Raw genomic sequence first — 15,710 nt, 5'->3', positions numbered from 1 at the left:
GTTTCTTGTGAGGCAGAACGTGTACTCTGCCCTCTGCTCTGCCAGGTAGGATGTTTGATTCTGTGTTCCAGCAGTCTGCTTTTCTGAGAGTAGAAGCCAGGGGAACTTGTGAAGAATCCCAAGGGAGTTATTTGCTAAATGCTGAGGTATCCCAAGTGTTTTGGTGCTTTTAGCAGCACAGCTTTTGCTGGGACAGTGTGTGCTGTGTCCTGAGATGTAATCAGGGAGGAAAAGCAGGTGTTAGTGGATTTAAGTGTGTAAGAAGTTGTGTGGGCCAGAGACTGGCCTGGCCTGGCTCGTGGCCTTTGTGCAGCCTGTCACAGAAGGACTCTGGGTTGTGCCTGGGGGGCTGGCTCCTTATGGAACAGCTGTGGCAGCTAAAAGCTGGTTTAAAGGCAGTGCTAGCCCAGCCAGTCATCATCCCAGGAAGGAACCTTCCATGTGAAACCAAGAGAGTTTCTGCTTCAGCAGTCCTGCTCTGAAGTTGTCAGTATAAGAAAGCCTAGTTTTGGGATTCTGGCTGGGGGTAATAAATGGTTTAACTCTCCAGCTGGGGTCTTGCCCGAGTGTTCTAGTAGTCATAAAGGAACAGGTTGCTAACCTCTGGTGGCATGTGCATAATGTTTTCATTGTAGCGTGAGCCTTCTCCCCTTTGTGCAGGAGCTTGTCAGCAGCTCGAGGAGAGCAGGTGGGAAGTTACAAATGTGCTGAAGACAAGCTGGAATCCACTCTGGATTTAGCACTTCTTGCCTTCCAGGCTCACCCACCTGCATTAATCATGGCTAATAAGGGGTCAGCACTGGCTAGGTGCTGCACACTTGTCTTGGAGCTGGGAGCTGCTTCCCTTGAAGGTGACTTTTTTTCAGGGTAAATGTTCTGGGCAGGCTGAGGCTGTGCCCGTTGGGAAGGCAGTGTGCCAGCTGCAGGGCTGGTGCTGCTTCTCTGGAAAGTCACAACCAATTTGCCTTCTCCTGTGCTAAGTGTTTACTTGTGTTCTACATGTGGAAGGAGACAGGAAGTCTCTGAGGAGAACATGCCATAAGCAAAATTGGTTTGTGGAGGAGTTATCTTCTGATAACAAGAGGTAACTGAGTAAGTTTCCCAGGAAGGGGTGCTGCCTTCCTAGGATGGGGGAAGCACAGGATGTCCTTGTGGTGGTATCATGCTGGAAACAAACCTCCTTGGATCAGATACTGGCTGCTGTACTTCTTGAGAGTAGGAACAATACTGACAGTGATTTACAAGCACAAGGAAAAGATTTGGAAAGGCTTAAGTGAGGCACTGCAAGGTAATTCTCATTTGTGGCTCTTTGTCATTATGGAAACTTTCTCCTTTTGTAGGAGGTCCAGGAATTGCCACTAAATGAAATGAAGGTTATTGTTAGCTGCCCTCAGTGTGATGCAGCAGAGTGAAACAGAGGGGAGCTGCTGCAGCTCCTCCAATGCCAGGACACTGCCCAGAGTATCTGAGCCCTGGCACAGCCTGTGGATGTGTCCTTCCACCCCTTTTAGGGCTGCTGGGAACTCAGATAGGGAGGTGAAGCAATGCAGAGCATGTGTGGCCAAGTCAGGAACTGATCTCTGGCCTTCCAGACTGGGTGCTTTAATTGCAGGCTGTGTTTCCTCTCAAGTGCTGCCTCGCTGTGATTTCAGTGAAGCTCTTGGCACACGTGTGATTTGGGTGTAAATTCACACTTGCTCTGTGGCAGCACCCCTGCTGCCACCAGGACCCTGGGCCATGTGTTGTGGGATTGGATTAAAGACATTTTTGGAACAAGATGCTCATAGCATCTGGTTTGCTTCATGATTTTGCAGAAAGAAATTACGCACCAGTGACGGGTGATCTCATAGATTAAAAATAAAAAAAGCCATCAGCAGCTGAGTTCCCTGAGCAGGGATTTGCGTGTGCATCCCCTCAGAGCTGAGCTGGAAGCTGGCTGGTGCTGTGATGAGGGCAGGTAGAGCTGATCTCCATTCTCTGTTAGTCACACACCAGTCTCCCTTCCCATAGGCCTGTGGTAGGGGGCCCCAAAATGTGCCTGTGTGAACTTACAGAGCAATCTGACAAGCTGTTCTTGAGGTGTGAGAGCAAAATGCAGGATCTTCTGAGGCTCTCTAATTGCACAGCTGTTGTTCAGATATCATCTTAGCTTGTCTCTCCTTCTGCAAGCAAAATGATGCTTGCAGGGCTGATGTGTGCTTTTGCTGCACAAATGGCAGCAGTGGAATAAACTCAGGCTTGTCTCTAAGAGTGCAGAATGCTCCATGAGGACATGATGTGCCTGGTTCCTGTGGCTGTCACTGAACATCAGTCTCTCTTCAAGGCACCAGAGCAAGCAGGAGGAGCCCTTGGTTTGGTGTGTTATCCATGCAAATCTGGACTTCCAAAGTGGTTTGAAATTCTTAAAAGGAGCACAAGAAATCAGTGCTGATGTGAGAAGCACAGAAATGGAAACCTTTTGCCTTCTGTGCCTTCTCTGCATGACCCACCTGCTAATTCAGTGTTACTTCAGTTACCTGTTGTGACCCTCTGAAGGATTAATGGCTTCTGACTTGGGAAGTGCTTCAGCCATAAAGACCTCTCTGGCACTGAGCTGCTGCTTGTGAGGAGGGAGCTGGATCCATGGGAAGTCCTCCCTCATGGCTGCACTGTGGCCACAGGAAGGTTATTTGTGGCTGCTGCTGGCCCAGGGCTCTGCTCTAATGACTCTCTTGACCTTTGGCAAGGAGTGTGTAACACCAGGGCTGTGCAGATGGCTGGTGCCATGAGCAGTACCCTGAGATTGTTAAAGAAAACACTCTCTGGAGTTGGAAGCACTGTGAAAACCCCTGGGTGTGTGCAGGGACTCAGGTGCTGCCTTTTCACCCAGCTGATGAGATCCTGCTGGTTCCTGTGTTTGTGGCTTTCATTGGTTGTGTTTGTAAGGAGATGAGGAAATGCATCCCAGGGCCCTGACGTGTGGGGTGGCAAGGGCTGGAGCAGGGACAGTGTGGGAGAGAGGGCAGCACAGGCAGGTCACACTGTCCTGTGATCACTGGGCACACATTTCTGGGAAGAACCAATCTGCTGAATGTCAGAGCCTTTCTTTCAGCCCTTACCTGTTGCTTCTGAGTCAGCAGACGTACTTGGATATGTGAACATGAGTTTACCCTGCTGTTTCTGTGCTGCATTAGCAGTTGCAGTTTGAAGTGCTGAGCTGTTCTGAAGAGCACAAAGGCTCTGGGTGTGAGGTGGGACACAACCTGTGCTTCTGTGCCTGTCCCCTCTCTGCAGAGCAGACAGACAGATGGTGCCAGGGAGGCTGATCAAATTATTTCACAAATGAGAAGCTGAAGCCCATGAAGATGAAGCCATTTGATAAGGGCTGTGTAGCAGAGCAGGGACAGTCTTGTATTAAATGCAAATATAACTCCTTGCCTGGTGTTTTAATCACAGGTCATTAATATTCATGTCACCATAGTACCCAGGAACTTTTATCATGGACCAGGGCCCCGTGTCACATAATGCAAATACAGAACACAGCCTGTCCCTGCTCCTGGGGGATTCCTGGCCCTTCCCGTGGTGCCAGAACACACAGGTGTGCTGCTGCCTCAGGAGGCCTGTTCTGAGAGAGGGTGTGGGGAACAAGCAGCTGGGATGGTGCAGCTCATCGTGCTGTGAGAGCTGACACACAGGATCTTTTGGAGATTGGGGTTATTCAGAGACTGTGGCAGCACACAAACTCAGCCTTGCTCACCCAGCTTTCAGCAGCACACGTGACAGGAGTAAGTGTATTGGACTTCTTTAAAAATTAAAATGATGCTCGTTTTGAAGGGGCAGGGGGTTATTTTCTACCTTTTGTTTTAAACTTAACATAAGAAGGCCTTACACTGTACCTTTGAAAGTGTTTCTGCAACTGATGCATTTAGTGATATATTTATTATTTAAGTTGGGACATAAATAAATAAAACAATTATTTAAGTTCATTTGAACTGATGAATTCAATCCCCAGTGGTTACAGGCTTGGTGAGTAACAGTCACAAGACTGCAGGTTCTGGACCCCTGCAGCTGTTTTCTGTTCCTAGACACCTGACAAATGAATGGACAAATAGTTCAGACCTCTCCCTCTTCCCCTGTGCATGTGTGGAGAACTCAAAGCCCTGTTTCATGTAGAGCTGATACTTGTTCCCATCAAAGGCTGAATGATGGATCCTTTGTGCTCCTGGCTGTACCTGGGGGTGTCTGGTGGGATGGTGGATACCTCTCTCCATGCTTGGCATGTACTCAGGAGTTGGAAAGACATTGCTGTCTTCAGGGGAGGATTAGCATGTGCCCTGCAGAGGAATGGGATGTGTCCTTAAGTTGTGTTTTCCTGTTACTCAGGGAGGTGGCACTTCGGGGCCCAGGGCTACCTGTGCCCTGGAGTTACAGAGGCACCATAGCCTGTAGTTACCTGGCATTCCTGGAAAGGTGAACCATGGATTCCTGGGTTTAAGGAGAGGAAGCTGGTTGGAGAGAAGCCTCCATGCCCTGCTGTGGAGCTCTGGCAGGGTCCTGTTGGCTCTTCCTGGAACGTGTGGAGCTGTGCTTGTGCTTCTCGTGCTGCCGTGCTCAGGAGCATGTCTGGGTGCTGCCCTAGGAATCAGAATTCCTGAATGCCTGGCTCGTCTGTTGCTGTGAGCTGTCCTAGGATCCTTGCATAACTGCTTCCCAAATGGAGTGTGCTGTTACCATGACACTTCTGCCTGGCCCTTGCAAGCCAGCCCAGTTAGTCCCAGCCCTGGCCTTCATCCTGCCTTCTGCCTCCTCTTCACCTCCAGCTACAGCCTGCTCTCTGCTTGACTAGTGTTGCTTTGTTCTTTGCTCTCCTGACGTGATTCACGGCTTCCTTGCCTTTCCAGGGAAGCTCTAGAGCTGCCTGCAGTTGCTGCAGCTTCTTGCTGGCTTTGCAGTTCCAGCCGTGTTCACTCAGCCCGTCGTGCTCTGCAGCATGTTGATGCCAGTGCTAATTTCACTTGGAGATGAACAAGGGCTCAGATGCTATTAGCAGCTGCTGGGAATAATAGCAGCTGAAATGTGCTTTTTAAAGGGCTGACTGATAACTAAACAAATGATTCTTTTACATTTTTTTTAAGCCGTGAGTTATTCATGACCCATTAATTTTTATTTTTTTTTCGGGCTTACGGTGGAAGTTCAGGGACTAAAATTGTTACAATAGAGAGGGACTGAGGCTGCCTTGCCAAGTGATCTATTTGGAGGCAGCGTGTCTTGCTGCCTAGTAATAAAACACTGTTCTATCAGCTTTGGTTTTGCAAGTCTGCCTGTCAGGGAGCAATGGAGTGGATGCACAGGGCTGTGCAGCAGAGCACATGCCCAGCAGATGTACCCACGTGAACACCTAAACGTGCTTCCTGCTGTGCCAGCCAGCACGGGGCCATCGCCTCCAGTGAGCTGCTGTTTGTTATGGAATTGCTGCCACAGCTACTGCAAATTCTGGGAGACTTGAATGCCCCTGGCTTGGGGTGTCTGGGCTGCTCTCGGAGTGCCCAGCTCCTGCTGCCCTTGGACTGGAGCTTCTGACAAGAGTGTGGGTTTAATGCACAGCCTGGATCTTGCCCAGTGATTATTTTAGGCTTCTAAAATGCTGTTGCATGGCAGAGATTAATTTCCTTCCCCTGCTTTCTCTGCTGGGTTGTGATTTAGAGCTTCCTGTTTTGTGCTTCTCCATGGACCTGGCTGGGAGTTGCAGGAGGATTGTGTGGGGAGTGAGGTGTCTCCTAGAGGTCTGTAATGAGTTGGGGTCCTGAAACATGCAAAGAAATGAAGCTGAATGGTTTTAAAGCAGCTCTGTCAAAGTAACCCCCCAGAGAAGTGACAAGAGGCAGTTATGCTTTTCCCATGCTGTCCACGCACAGGAAATGCCTGTAACTGTGTAATTATTTTGTGTCTGTTTGTTGTTGTGAGCATCCCAGCTGATAGACTGAATGTTCTCTCCCAAAAGTGCCACAATCCCTGGGCAGCCAGTCTTGCTCTCCTCAGATCAGGAGAGGCAAAGGCTGTGCTGGTGTTGTGTGGGGTTCCTGGCTGCATTGCTGTGCACAGTTCAGGCACTCCTGGCTGGGGCTGCCACACCAACACTAACCCTGGTGACGTCCTGCCTATTTAAAAGGAGAGGGTGGAGCTTGTAAATCTAAATCTGGCCTGTCATGGCCTAGATATTGCAGCAGTGACATTAAGCAAGGGCCCTATAATTATGTTGGTAATATTGGATAATCACATTAGGATTCTCAGCTATGGTAAATCTGTGTAGGGCTGACGATGGCCCTGCTTTCCCCTGGCTCAGAGTCTGACCCACAGACTCTGTGTAAGCTTAAGCCTTTTTTTTACCTGGGGAGAAGTCCTTTGCTCAGATGTGCTGGATGTTCTGTTACAGTTTTCCTGGTGGTATTTAAAGCCTAAAGCTTAAGCAGTGCTGGAGCTGGAAGAGCTGCAGCTTTCTGGAGCTGGAGTGAGAAGGGTTTGTGATCAGCAGGGCTTTGCCCAGGCTGTTCTGCTCTCTTGGGAGCAGACCTTTGCCCTGATGATGGCTGCTGTCTGATGGACTCTGGATGTATCTTTGAGGCTCGTTTAGTTTTTTTCCCTTTTTCTTCCCGCCTCCCACTGAGTCCCAGTTGCATTTTGTGTGGGCAGGTGCTGGGCTTTCCGTGCCTGAGAGCTCACGCAGCCTGAGGCTGGCTCAGGGATTTCTGCTGGCCAGCCTGAGGCTCCTCTGCTTGCTGCTCCCATGTGGAAACTGCTGCTTCTGTGCAGATGGACTTTGTGCAGGTCAAATTCTTCCCAGCTCGAATGTGAGCTGTGTGGGGAATTTCTGGCTGCTTGAAATGGTGATTATTGGAAGGACAGTGCCTGACTTTGCATTTCTCTTGATGCCCTGTGAAGCAGTGAGTTGTTACCTGCCCTGCTCAGAGCTGCTGCTGTTGTGAATACAGACTGGGTGAGCACAGAATCCACCTCATTTCCCAGCACTGCTTTGCTGTGGCAGCAGGATGAAGCCTGGGAAGCCCCAGCATTTGCTAGCAAAAAACAAGCTGAGCACATTGCTCTGCAGGGAGGGAAGAGGAGCTGGTGATTTGCCCAGCAAAGCTTGAATATTCTTCAAGAGTTTGCCCTATGCCAGGAGGATTCCTGTGCCGTTGGCTGGCTTGACACACAACCTGTATCTGTGTCCCTTGTGTTTCTCCCACCAAAGTATCACTAGAAACACTCACAAAATAGCTGCCTTTCCTCTATGTTCACTTTGGCTCTGAGCTCTCCTGACTTTTTACAGCTGTAACTGTTACAGTCTTCTTTAGAGTATGTTCACTATTAAATTCCTGATCTTGTTGCAAAAATACCTTTTGAGCTAATTTTCCATCTGGGGAGATGCAGGATTCAGCTGATTCTCCTGTGCACGTTTCAGGTTTCCTGTCATGAAATACTGGATGTCCTCTCTGCTTTATCTGGGTGCTATCTACTTTCCCTGCAGTTTTGGAGCTCTGATTGCCTCCTACAGCCAATTAAAATATCAGAGCAGGGCTGAAATTTGAGTTACTGTGACCATTGCTCCTTACACAGATGAGGCTCTTTCAGCTGGAGTTAGTGGTGTGCCCTTTCTTTTTTGCCCTCAAGATAAAAGTTAAACGTTCAGACTGTTTAATTGGCGGTTGATGTTTCAAGATCTGATTTGATAAGTTTCCCAGAGCAGTTCTATCTCCACTCCAGGATGAAACCTTTTAAAGTGCTCTTTAGGGGCATGGAAACAGCCCAGAGGAGCAGATGAAGCCACAGCTGAAAGCTCAGGGAGCCACCCAGATTTTTGTTTGGTTTTAGTGTGTTTAACTCCCTGCTCAGGTGAGTATGGTGAGCTCAGGCACTGAGAGCTCCTTGAAATACTGCTCTGGGAGAGAGAGCTGGCACAGCCTTTAGACTGAGGCAGTCCCTTCTCCTTGGCACTGTTATGCTTAGATAAGTCAAGGGACTTAATACAACAAAACACCAAGTAAAGCTTGTTACTTCCTTTGGGGTAGAAGATGTGGGCTGAGAGAGGCCCTGTTTAATTTAGTGTTATTATCTGCTCTTCTCAGCTGGGGAGGCTGTTGGCAGGACATGAGGGTTGGTTTTGTTCTCATTCAGAGCTGGACTCTGGTTTATAACACACATGTACACAAACACATGCACTGTTTACAGACGTCTGGGTGTAGTAAGAGCAGGAGATCACATTCAGGCCCTCCTGGAGCAGAGCCTGCTGCTGCTGTCTGTGTGTGGTGTGTTCTGAGTGTCACCTCTGTCCCCACTGCCCCCTTCAGACAGTTGTGCAGGTACCCCTTACCCCTGTGGGTCTGTGTGAGAGCCTGTGGCTGACACACCCTGGCAGTGCTTTGTGCTTCAGTGTTCTGACTGTTGACACAGCTACCCCAGGTGCAGAAAATCCTGGTTTTTTAGCCTGGGTTATGGGGAACAAACACTGGTTTGGTCCATGTACTCCTGAGAGGTGATGCAATCCTGTGCCTTGGGACAGACTGTGTGTTTTCTGTGCCTGCAGCTTGAGGGGAATAATCTTCACTTATATGCCCATAAAATGGCATGTAAATACCCTCCTGTAAGCAGAGGATTATGGAATTGGGTGGGAGAGTGAGTCACAGGCACTAATTAAATCCCAAACCCCAAGTGTCGTGTCTCTCCAACATGTAGTACTCAACCAACAAAATGCAAACACAAAGGAGAACATTAGTACAGCCACACTGCTTTGAGTCCTTCTAGCCTTGAGGTGCTGGATCATCTGGAAAAGACTGGAGAGCATCGTTCCAGGAGGCTGTGGAGGAAAGATGGGTCACAGCTACACTGGCATGTAGGGGAAGAACTTGGGGTTGAAATCCAGAGGAGATTTTGGTGAGACGTCCTGGTGGTGACAGGGTGACAACAATTGCTGCAGAGCAGGTGGGGAGTGTGAGCAGAGTGGTGAAAGAGCAGCTTAGAAGAGGTGCTGGGGGGGACTGCAGGCAGTGTCAGCCCTGCCAGAGAGGGGCTGGGTGGGGGGAAATCCTTTGTGGTACCTGGCAGTGCTGGGAAACCTCTACAAGTGTTTCTTGCTGTTGGTAACATGTTCTGTCACAGCCAAGGTGTCAGGAGAGGGTGAACCTTCAGTCCCCTGCTCTTGGCATGACTTGTTGCTGTCTCTTAGCAGGAGGTGCCGTGGTTTGAGGGGTCAGCCCTGGGCTGGGACCACCTGAAGGTGCAGGTTTTGCTTTCTGGAGCCAGGCTGCAGGGCTCTGGTGGGAGGGGAGCTGGGTGAGCAGGGCCTGTAGCTCACCCTGCTGCTCTCAGTGGTGTTGGCAAGCTCACCCAAACTTTCTCTGGTCAAGTTGTAAGTTTTTTGCCCTTCTAATCATGGGTTTTCCCACCCCAGTTACATCCTTTTTAACACCATGGCTGGAAGAACAGAGAAATTATTTGCAAACTGCTTGTGTTTCTGACTGTCTCCATGCAAAGGAAGGGAGAGCAGAGCTAATGTTCCAGGTTGAACTCAGTAAATCATGGGTTGTACCGGTGTTGTGTTCACTTCCTTTGGTATTTTCATCATCTTGGATATTACAGCCCCAATGCAAAGTCTGCCACATTACTGTGCCTTCTGAATTATGCCTCAAGTGACTTTCAAAACAAAATGAGGCAGTTGTATTTTTCTGTAAAGATGTTAATCTGACACACTGTGACTTCAGAGGTGTTGCAGGTGCTTCAGAAAGCAGAGAAAGCCATGTGCAGTGATCCTGTTCATTCCAACCCCTGGTTATGTATCACCTAGAACACTTCACAGTGCTGCCTCTGGTTTGTGGGCACATTTGGTAATAACAAGGAATAATGCTGGAACAGAAAGCTTAATTTGGAGTGAAATATCCTGTCCTGGAAACAAAGAGCTCAGAAATGGCATAAAAACGGGGAAAATGGGATTTGAAATGGTGTGTTTTCAGCAGGTGTGTGCAGCAATACCCTCCTGCTGGGCAGTGGAAGAGTGGAATAAAGGCAGCAGAAAGAATCCATTGGTGCAGATTAATAGCCACAAAAATAGCACTGTAATCCTAATGCAAATCATGGGGAGCTGTTATTGAAATAAAAAGCCCATATTAAAATACAGCAGCAAATGTTTACTTGTGTGGAGGGTCACAGCAGAGCGTGGCACGAGGCAGGATCAGTGGGACTGTTTCCCTTGGCTCTCCTCCCTGTCTCTGCTGGGTTTTGGTGTTTTTGTAGGAGCTGCTGGGGAGTCTCCTGGAGACTCCTGCTGGGGTCCCAGTGCCACTTCCAGCAGTCACAGGAAGGCTTTTTTGGGGTCTCTGCAGCTCAGCAGCTCCAGCTGCTCAGAGGGCACTGGGTCTCTAGAAAAGATGCCCAAAACCATTGGTGCTTTAGGATCAAGAATCACATCACAGAATAGTTTGGGTTGAAAGGAGTGACTATTGTATATACACAACTTGGGGAATTTTTTTCTTTTTTAATGACTGTATGTGCTCCAGTTAGAGGAGCCAGAGGTGCAGGATGGCTTCCTCAGGACAGCAGCAGAGAGAAAATGGTTCTGGTGTTGCCAGGTGGTGATGTCTGGTGATGGGTGATGTGCAGTGTCTGTGTGACAGCTGCTTGGGGCTGTGGCTGGGGGAAAACCACGTTACTGTGCTTTAGTAAAGCTTTGGGAATGGTGAGCTGGAAACAGCCTGTGCAAGGGAGTCACTGTGGTTTTCCTGTGGCTGGATCACAGCATCCTGACTGGGGGGGAGAAAACAAAACCTGAGTGAGCCTGCCCTTGTACTTAGGAAGGTAAGTGCTGAGGAAGTTCTTCTGGCTGGTGAGATAAGGCAAAATATGACATAATTCTTGATGGATAAGGATCAGTGAGTATTGGAATTGTGCAAATGGAGTGGCTTTGTGCCTGGTTCAGCAGAGCACTTAAAATTAAGTGCCTGCTGGTACAGCTGGAGCTTAAAATGCCTGGCTGGCTGTCCCTGGAGGCTGAATGTTCATGGGGCAGTTTTGGGGACATCTGAGCAGCCCTTGGCTTCCCCTCAGCTGCAGTGCTGGAGCACAGTGGGCTGTGTGCATGCAGAGCATTGAGGGGTTCAGCTGGTGCAAGTGGCCTGCAGCAGCAGTGCTGTGCCTGCTTGGCACTGCTGGCTGCAGGAGCATTCCAGACTGCATGCTTGGACTCAGCACAGCTCTCTCCTTACCTGCAGGAGCTGGGAGGGGTCACGTGCAGCTGCTCTTACCTGGGTTAGCAGTGCTTGCCTGGCTGGGAGGAGCTGTGCATCCTGCTGAAATTACAGAAGGGCTGAGAACATAACTACCAGAGCTGGCAGCTGGCCAGTGCCCTGACACAAACCTGCATGGAAAATTGCTTTGGCATCTGTATTGACTGGAGATAATTGGAACTTCCCAGTATTTTTTCAGCTTATCCTAAAACCTTTTAGCAAGAACAGCAGTCAGGCAGCAGTGTGCCCCATGATAACCATGTTTCCATGCAGTTCAGGCAGGCCTAAAGTGCCAAAGAGACACCAAAAATGTTTCCCCAGAGAGACCCCTGTAGCTGGTGTGGCCCTGAGCTGGTGGTGATCCCAGGGCTGGCTGCTCAACAATATTAATGTGTCTTAAGGGTGAGCACAGAAATAACTTCTGATGTTTTAGAATGGGAAGGATATTTTAGTTTTTGCCTGCTGGTGTGGGATGAGAGTTGAATTTCCTTCAGAACCTTAAATCAGAGGCACATGTGCAGGAGAAAACTGTCCTCTGATTGGCTCTTGCTCTTGTCCCTTCTGGCACTTGCAAGTCTCTGGATTTATTTCTTCTGTTGCAGCTGAAGCCTGCACTGGTCTCGTGCCTTTGCCTTCCACACGTGCTCTGGAAAAGAGGCTTTAGCAGCAGAGATATGGGGATGTTCCTGGTGCCTGGAGTCCTTTTCCTCTAAGCTGTGCCTGAGTGTGACCCACCCTCCCTGGGCACGTGTAGCACAGGCTCCTGAGCTGACCTTGCTGCTGGGAGCTGCTCAGATCCCGGGATGATCATCTTTGGTTGGAGCTGGCAGTGCCTGCTGGTGTCTTGCTGTTCTCTGAGAGGAGAAGTAAATGGTCCTGTAATGTGCATCTGGCAGGGCTCCATCATAATTGCTTGTAAATTTGCCTTTGATCTGTTTCCTTTCAACTTTACCCAGATTTAGCCAGGTTGGGGGTTGGACTGGATTGCGAGGGAGAAGTTGGTTGTGGTCTGGAGCTCTGGAGGCTGAGAGCCCTTGAGGCTGAGGAGGTGCTGGTGTGGATGTGCAGTGGGCAAGGAGGAAGGGTTAGGCAGCTGTCAGCAGTTAAAAGGTAAGGTAAGTGAATTTTTGATGTATTTTTGCTGCTCAGCTCGTGTTTCTTTCTGCTGAGCGCAGCACTGTGAGCAGAGATCCCCTATCCTGCCAGGGCTGAGAAAAGGGAACTGAGCCCCTGGGGTGGGGCAGGGGCTTCTCTGGGTGACTGCTCATTTTGGGGGGAGGGAAACCCTAAAGTGCTGCTACTACCAAAACCAAAATTGGGACTGTAATAAACTTTGAAAAAAGTCTTTGGGTTTTGTTTTGTTTTGGTTTTTTTCTCTAGTAGTTTTCTGAGATCCATGGAAATACTGTACAGAAATTAAAAAAAAAAGGATTCCAAACTTGATCTCTCCAATGATTCTGAAAAATGTAGGCTGTTAGCAAAGTAGGGTTTGGGAAAATTGTTGGTTATGGTCCCTTATTTCTTCCTGGCTCCATTGTGGGTTATAAGAGGGGGAAGAGAAATCAGTGCAGTGCTGTGTTACTCTTTTCCACAGCCACCCTCTGGGCTGAAGATTCACAGCAGGATGTGCAGATTTGTTCTCCAAAAACGAGACAAATGTGGCTGGGGAGAACAATAAGGCTACTGCTGTGGGTTCAGAAGCCCTTAAAAATGACTTGTAATTTGAGATCCTCAGCTTGAAGCAGCTTGAGGGAGAGTCAGGGTTATTTTTGGGTCTGAATCGAGCACTGTGCACGGAGGCCCCTCCAGAGCTGCGAGGGGGCTCGAGCAGCTGTGGCTGCTGCATCCCAGGCCATGGCCCACCTTTCTCACTCTGAGTGTCCATTTTGCAGCCTGGCTGCAGTTTTCAAGACCTTTCATTGAAGTCTTGATGCTTTATATTTTTTTGTGGGAGGGAAGGGAAGAGGAGTGGATTTTTTCTTTTGTTTGTTTCTTCTTTCTGTCCCATCTTTCTGCTGCATCTCTGGGGCTGCTTCTGGAAGTCAGTGGGGCTTCCTTGGAAAGCCTGCTCTAGGTCTGTGGCAGACTGTGCTGTGTAACACTGGGTTGGCCTGCCAGGAGAGATTCCTGCTGAGCAGTTCCTGTGCTGGCAGGTGAGGTACCTGTGTGTGTAACTCCCGTCTCAAGGTGGAAGAGGAGCTGTAATGTCATAAAAAACATTGAAAACAACCAGGGAGAGTTGTACATTAATCACAGCAGTGTTGTCTGGTTATTTGCTCTTTTTCATTCTTTCCTGGTCAGTAAATTTTACCCAAGTGTGGCTTTGTTTGTCATGGGATGGGGGCAGCCATGCAAGTGCTGAGTAACCATGAGCACAGACACGTCTGTGGAGCTGTGTGTGCTGGGGGTCTGCTGGCTTCTGGCAGCCTGTGAAGAAAAGGGAGTTCTTTGGGATGTGGCTTGGGCTCTGTGGGGTGTAGCTGCTGCTCCCCTTGCAGTGGGACTTCTGAAGACATTTAACTCACCTGAGAACTGGGCCTTTATGTCTTTATGAGACATAAAAGAAATCTGTGTGCAGTGTAAGGTGCTGCTGGGCTGTGGCAGCAGCAGTGTCACCGTGCCTCCCTTTTCACCAGTGTGCAGCACTTGTGGCTGCTTGGATCTGTGCCACTGTGCCCAAACTCATTCCATCTCCAGAGCCAGGTGTGAAACTTTTGATGCCTCTACCCCTCCATCCTCCATCAGCTTCCCATTTCTGCCAGGACTACAAATGCAAACCTGTGTATTTGGAGGGAGAGCTGACAGAGATGAAAGGCTTTCATCTGAAACAAGTCAATTTATCCTGGGAATCCTGACTTTACTAATAGCAATGGCCACAGAATGAATTGTGGGTTTTTCCCTTGTTCTTCTGTCCTGATTTAAAAGCATTACCATCAAACCACATGTGGGAGATGTTTCTTCTGCTTCTTGCACAAATCAGCTTTGTAATGTAACTTAGATGCTTCAAAGTTGCAGAGCCTTTTGAGTTGAGGCCTTTGGTGGTTCAGTGGGTGATCTGTAGCTCTGATTTCTGTCCAAGGCAGCATTGCTGTCCTTCAGCTTTCTTCTTCATAATGGGAATTAATGGAGCAATGAGGGGCTGTCTGGCAGGACCAGGAACTGGTGTCATTGCTTGTTTTTATGGAGATGTTAAGTGTTAACTTTGCTGCCATTAACTGAAGATTGCCCCCTTGGATCCCTGTGAGTTCCTAGGGGTAACTGTGCAGGCAGAGCTGGGAGATGGGCACAGGAAGGAGCATCCCCACTCTGGAGGGTGGGAGCTGCTCAGGGCCCCCTGTCCCTGCTGCACTGCCCTGGCAGGGACAGGGCTGGGAGCAGAGGGGTTTTGTTAATGCCAGGTGATTTTGTGTCCTCCACAGGCGGCTTTGCAATCGTGTTCCTGGTGAGGACGAGCAATGGGGTGAAGTGTGCCCTGAAGAGGATGTATGTCAATAATGAGTACGACCTGCAGGTCTGCAAGAGGGAGATCCAGATCATGGTGAGTGCCTGCTCTGTGCTGGGCCCGGGCTGAATGCAGGGGCTGGGAGCCAGGGCACCTTCTGCTTGTGAGCTCTGTGCCATCAGGTCACAAACCCTGCGTCTTCCTAGCAAAAATGGCTTTTGTGTGGGAAGAGCTGAGCTCTGGAGTGTGTGAAGATCTGGTAGTGAACTGTTTCAAAAGTTCCTGTCCAGTGGACCAGGAAAACCTGGTACCTGAAAAAACCAGGGAATTCCAGGAAAAGGAGGGGAGAACTGGGGAAAAGGAAGGGCTGAAGCTGTGAGCATGGCTGGGGACGTTGGAATTCAGTCTCACAATCTTCAGTTGAGATCTCAAGTCTTCAGCCTTTTAAACCTAATGAGAAAAGCCTGATGATTCTGATATCTCTGGACTGAAATCAGTGCATGAATGGCAGACCTCCATCCTGAGATAAATCTGTATCACAGCATCTTCTAATCCAGGGTTGGGATGAAGGTTATCTCTGCATCGCTGGGGTTGGTAGATTAAAACAGTATTTGTGGGGTAGCTGCTGCCAGGGCTTTTGAAATGTAAAGTATTTGTAATAAGCTCTGGGATGTTTCTCTAGGTTATTGGACACAAGGATTTATATGATGGGATAGCTATTTTTAATAGCAGTTTCAAACTTAGCTTCCCTAAACAAAGACAAAATGGAGATGATCCAAATAGATTTGCCTGATCTTGTTTGCAGCGTGGTAAAGGTGGAAGTGCCACTTTTGAAGTTGTATTCAAAGATACTGAGGAGCATTTAGAGCAGCTGCCAGGTGGGGGAGGAAATATAAAATCCTCATTTTGTGAATTTACCACATGAGGTACAGGTTTGGGGTGGATGCTCTTCATATGAGAAACTCCTACCTGCAGCAATGCTGTGTGTGATTGCTGCAGGAGCTTTAAATGAGGTT

At 49.0% G+C, this 15,710-nt stretch overlaps 1 protein-coding gene across 13 annotated transcripts in view; it reads left to right on the top strand.

Annotated features, from left to right (window-relative positions):
• Positions 1-15,710, top strand: part of AAK1 (AP2 associated kinase 1) — a 58,366-nt gene that overhangs the window by 4,602 nt on the left and 38,054 nt on the right. For all 13 annotated transcript variants that reach the window (XM_059870680.1, XM_059870681.1, XM_059870682.1 and 10 more), the window contains exon 3: positions 14,672-14,790. In XM_059870680.1, coding sequence (XP_059726663.1) covers positions 14,672-14,790 — 119 coding nt within the window. The remainder of the gene's footprint in view (positions 1-14,671; positions 14,791-15,710) is intronic.

Source organism: Haemorhous mexicanus, chromosome 30 (genome assembly GCF_027477595.1).
Source record: "Haemorhous mexicanus isolate bHaeMex1 chromosome 30, bHaeMex1.pri, whole genome shotgun sequence".
NCBI lineage: Eukaryota > Metazoa > Chordata > Aves > Passeriformes > Fringillidae > Haemorhous > Haemorhous mexicanus.
Note: the sequence above shows the minus strand (reverse complement) of the source record. Positions and strands in the feature narration are given on the sequence as shown.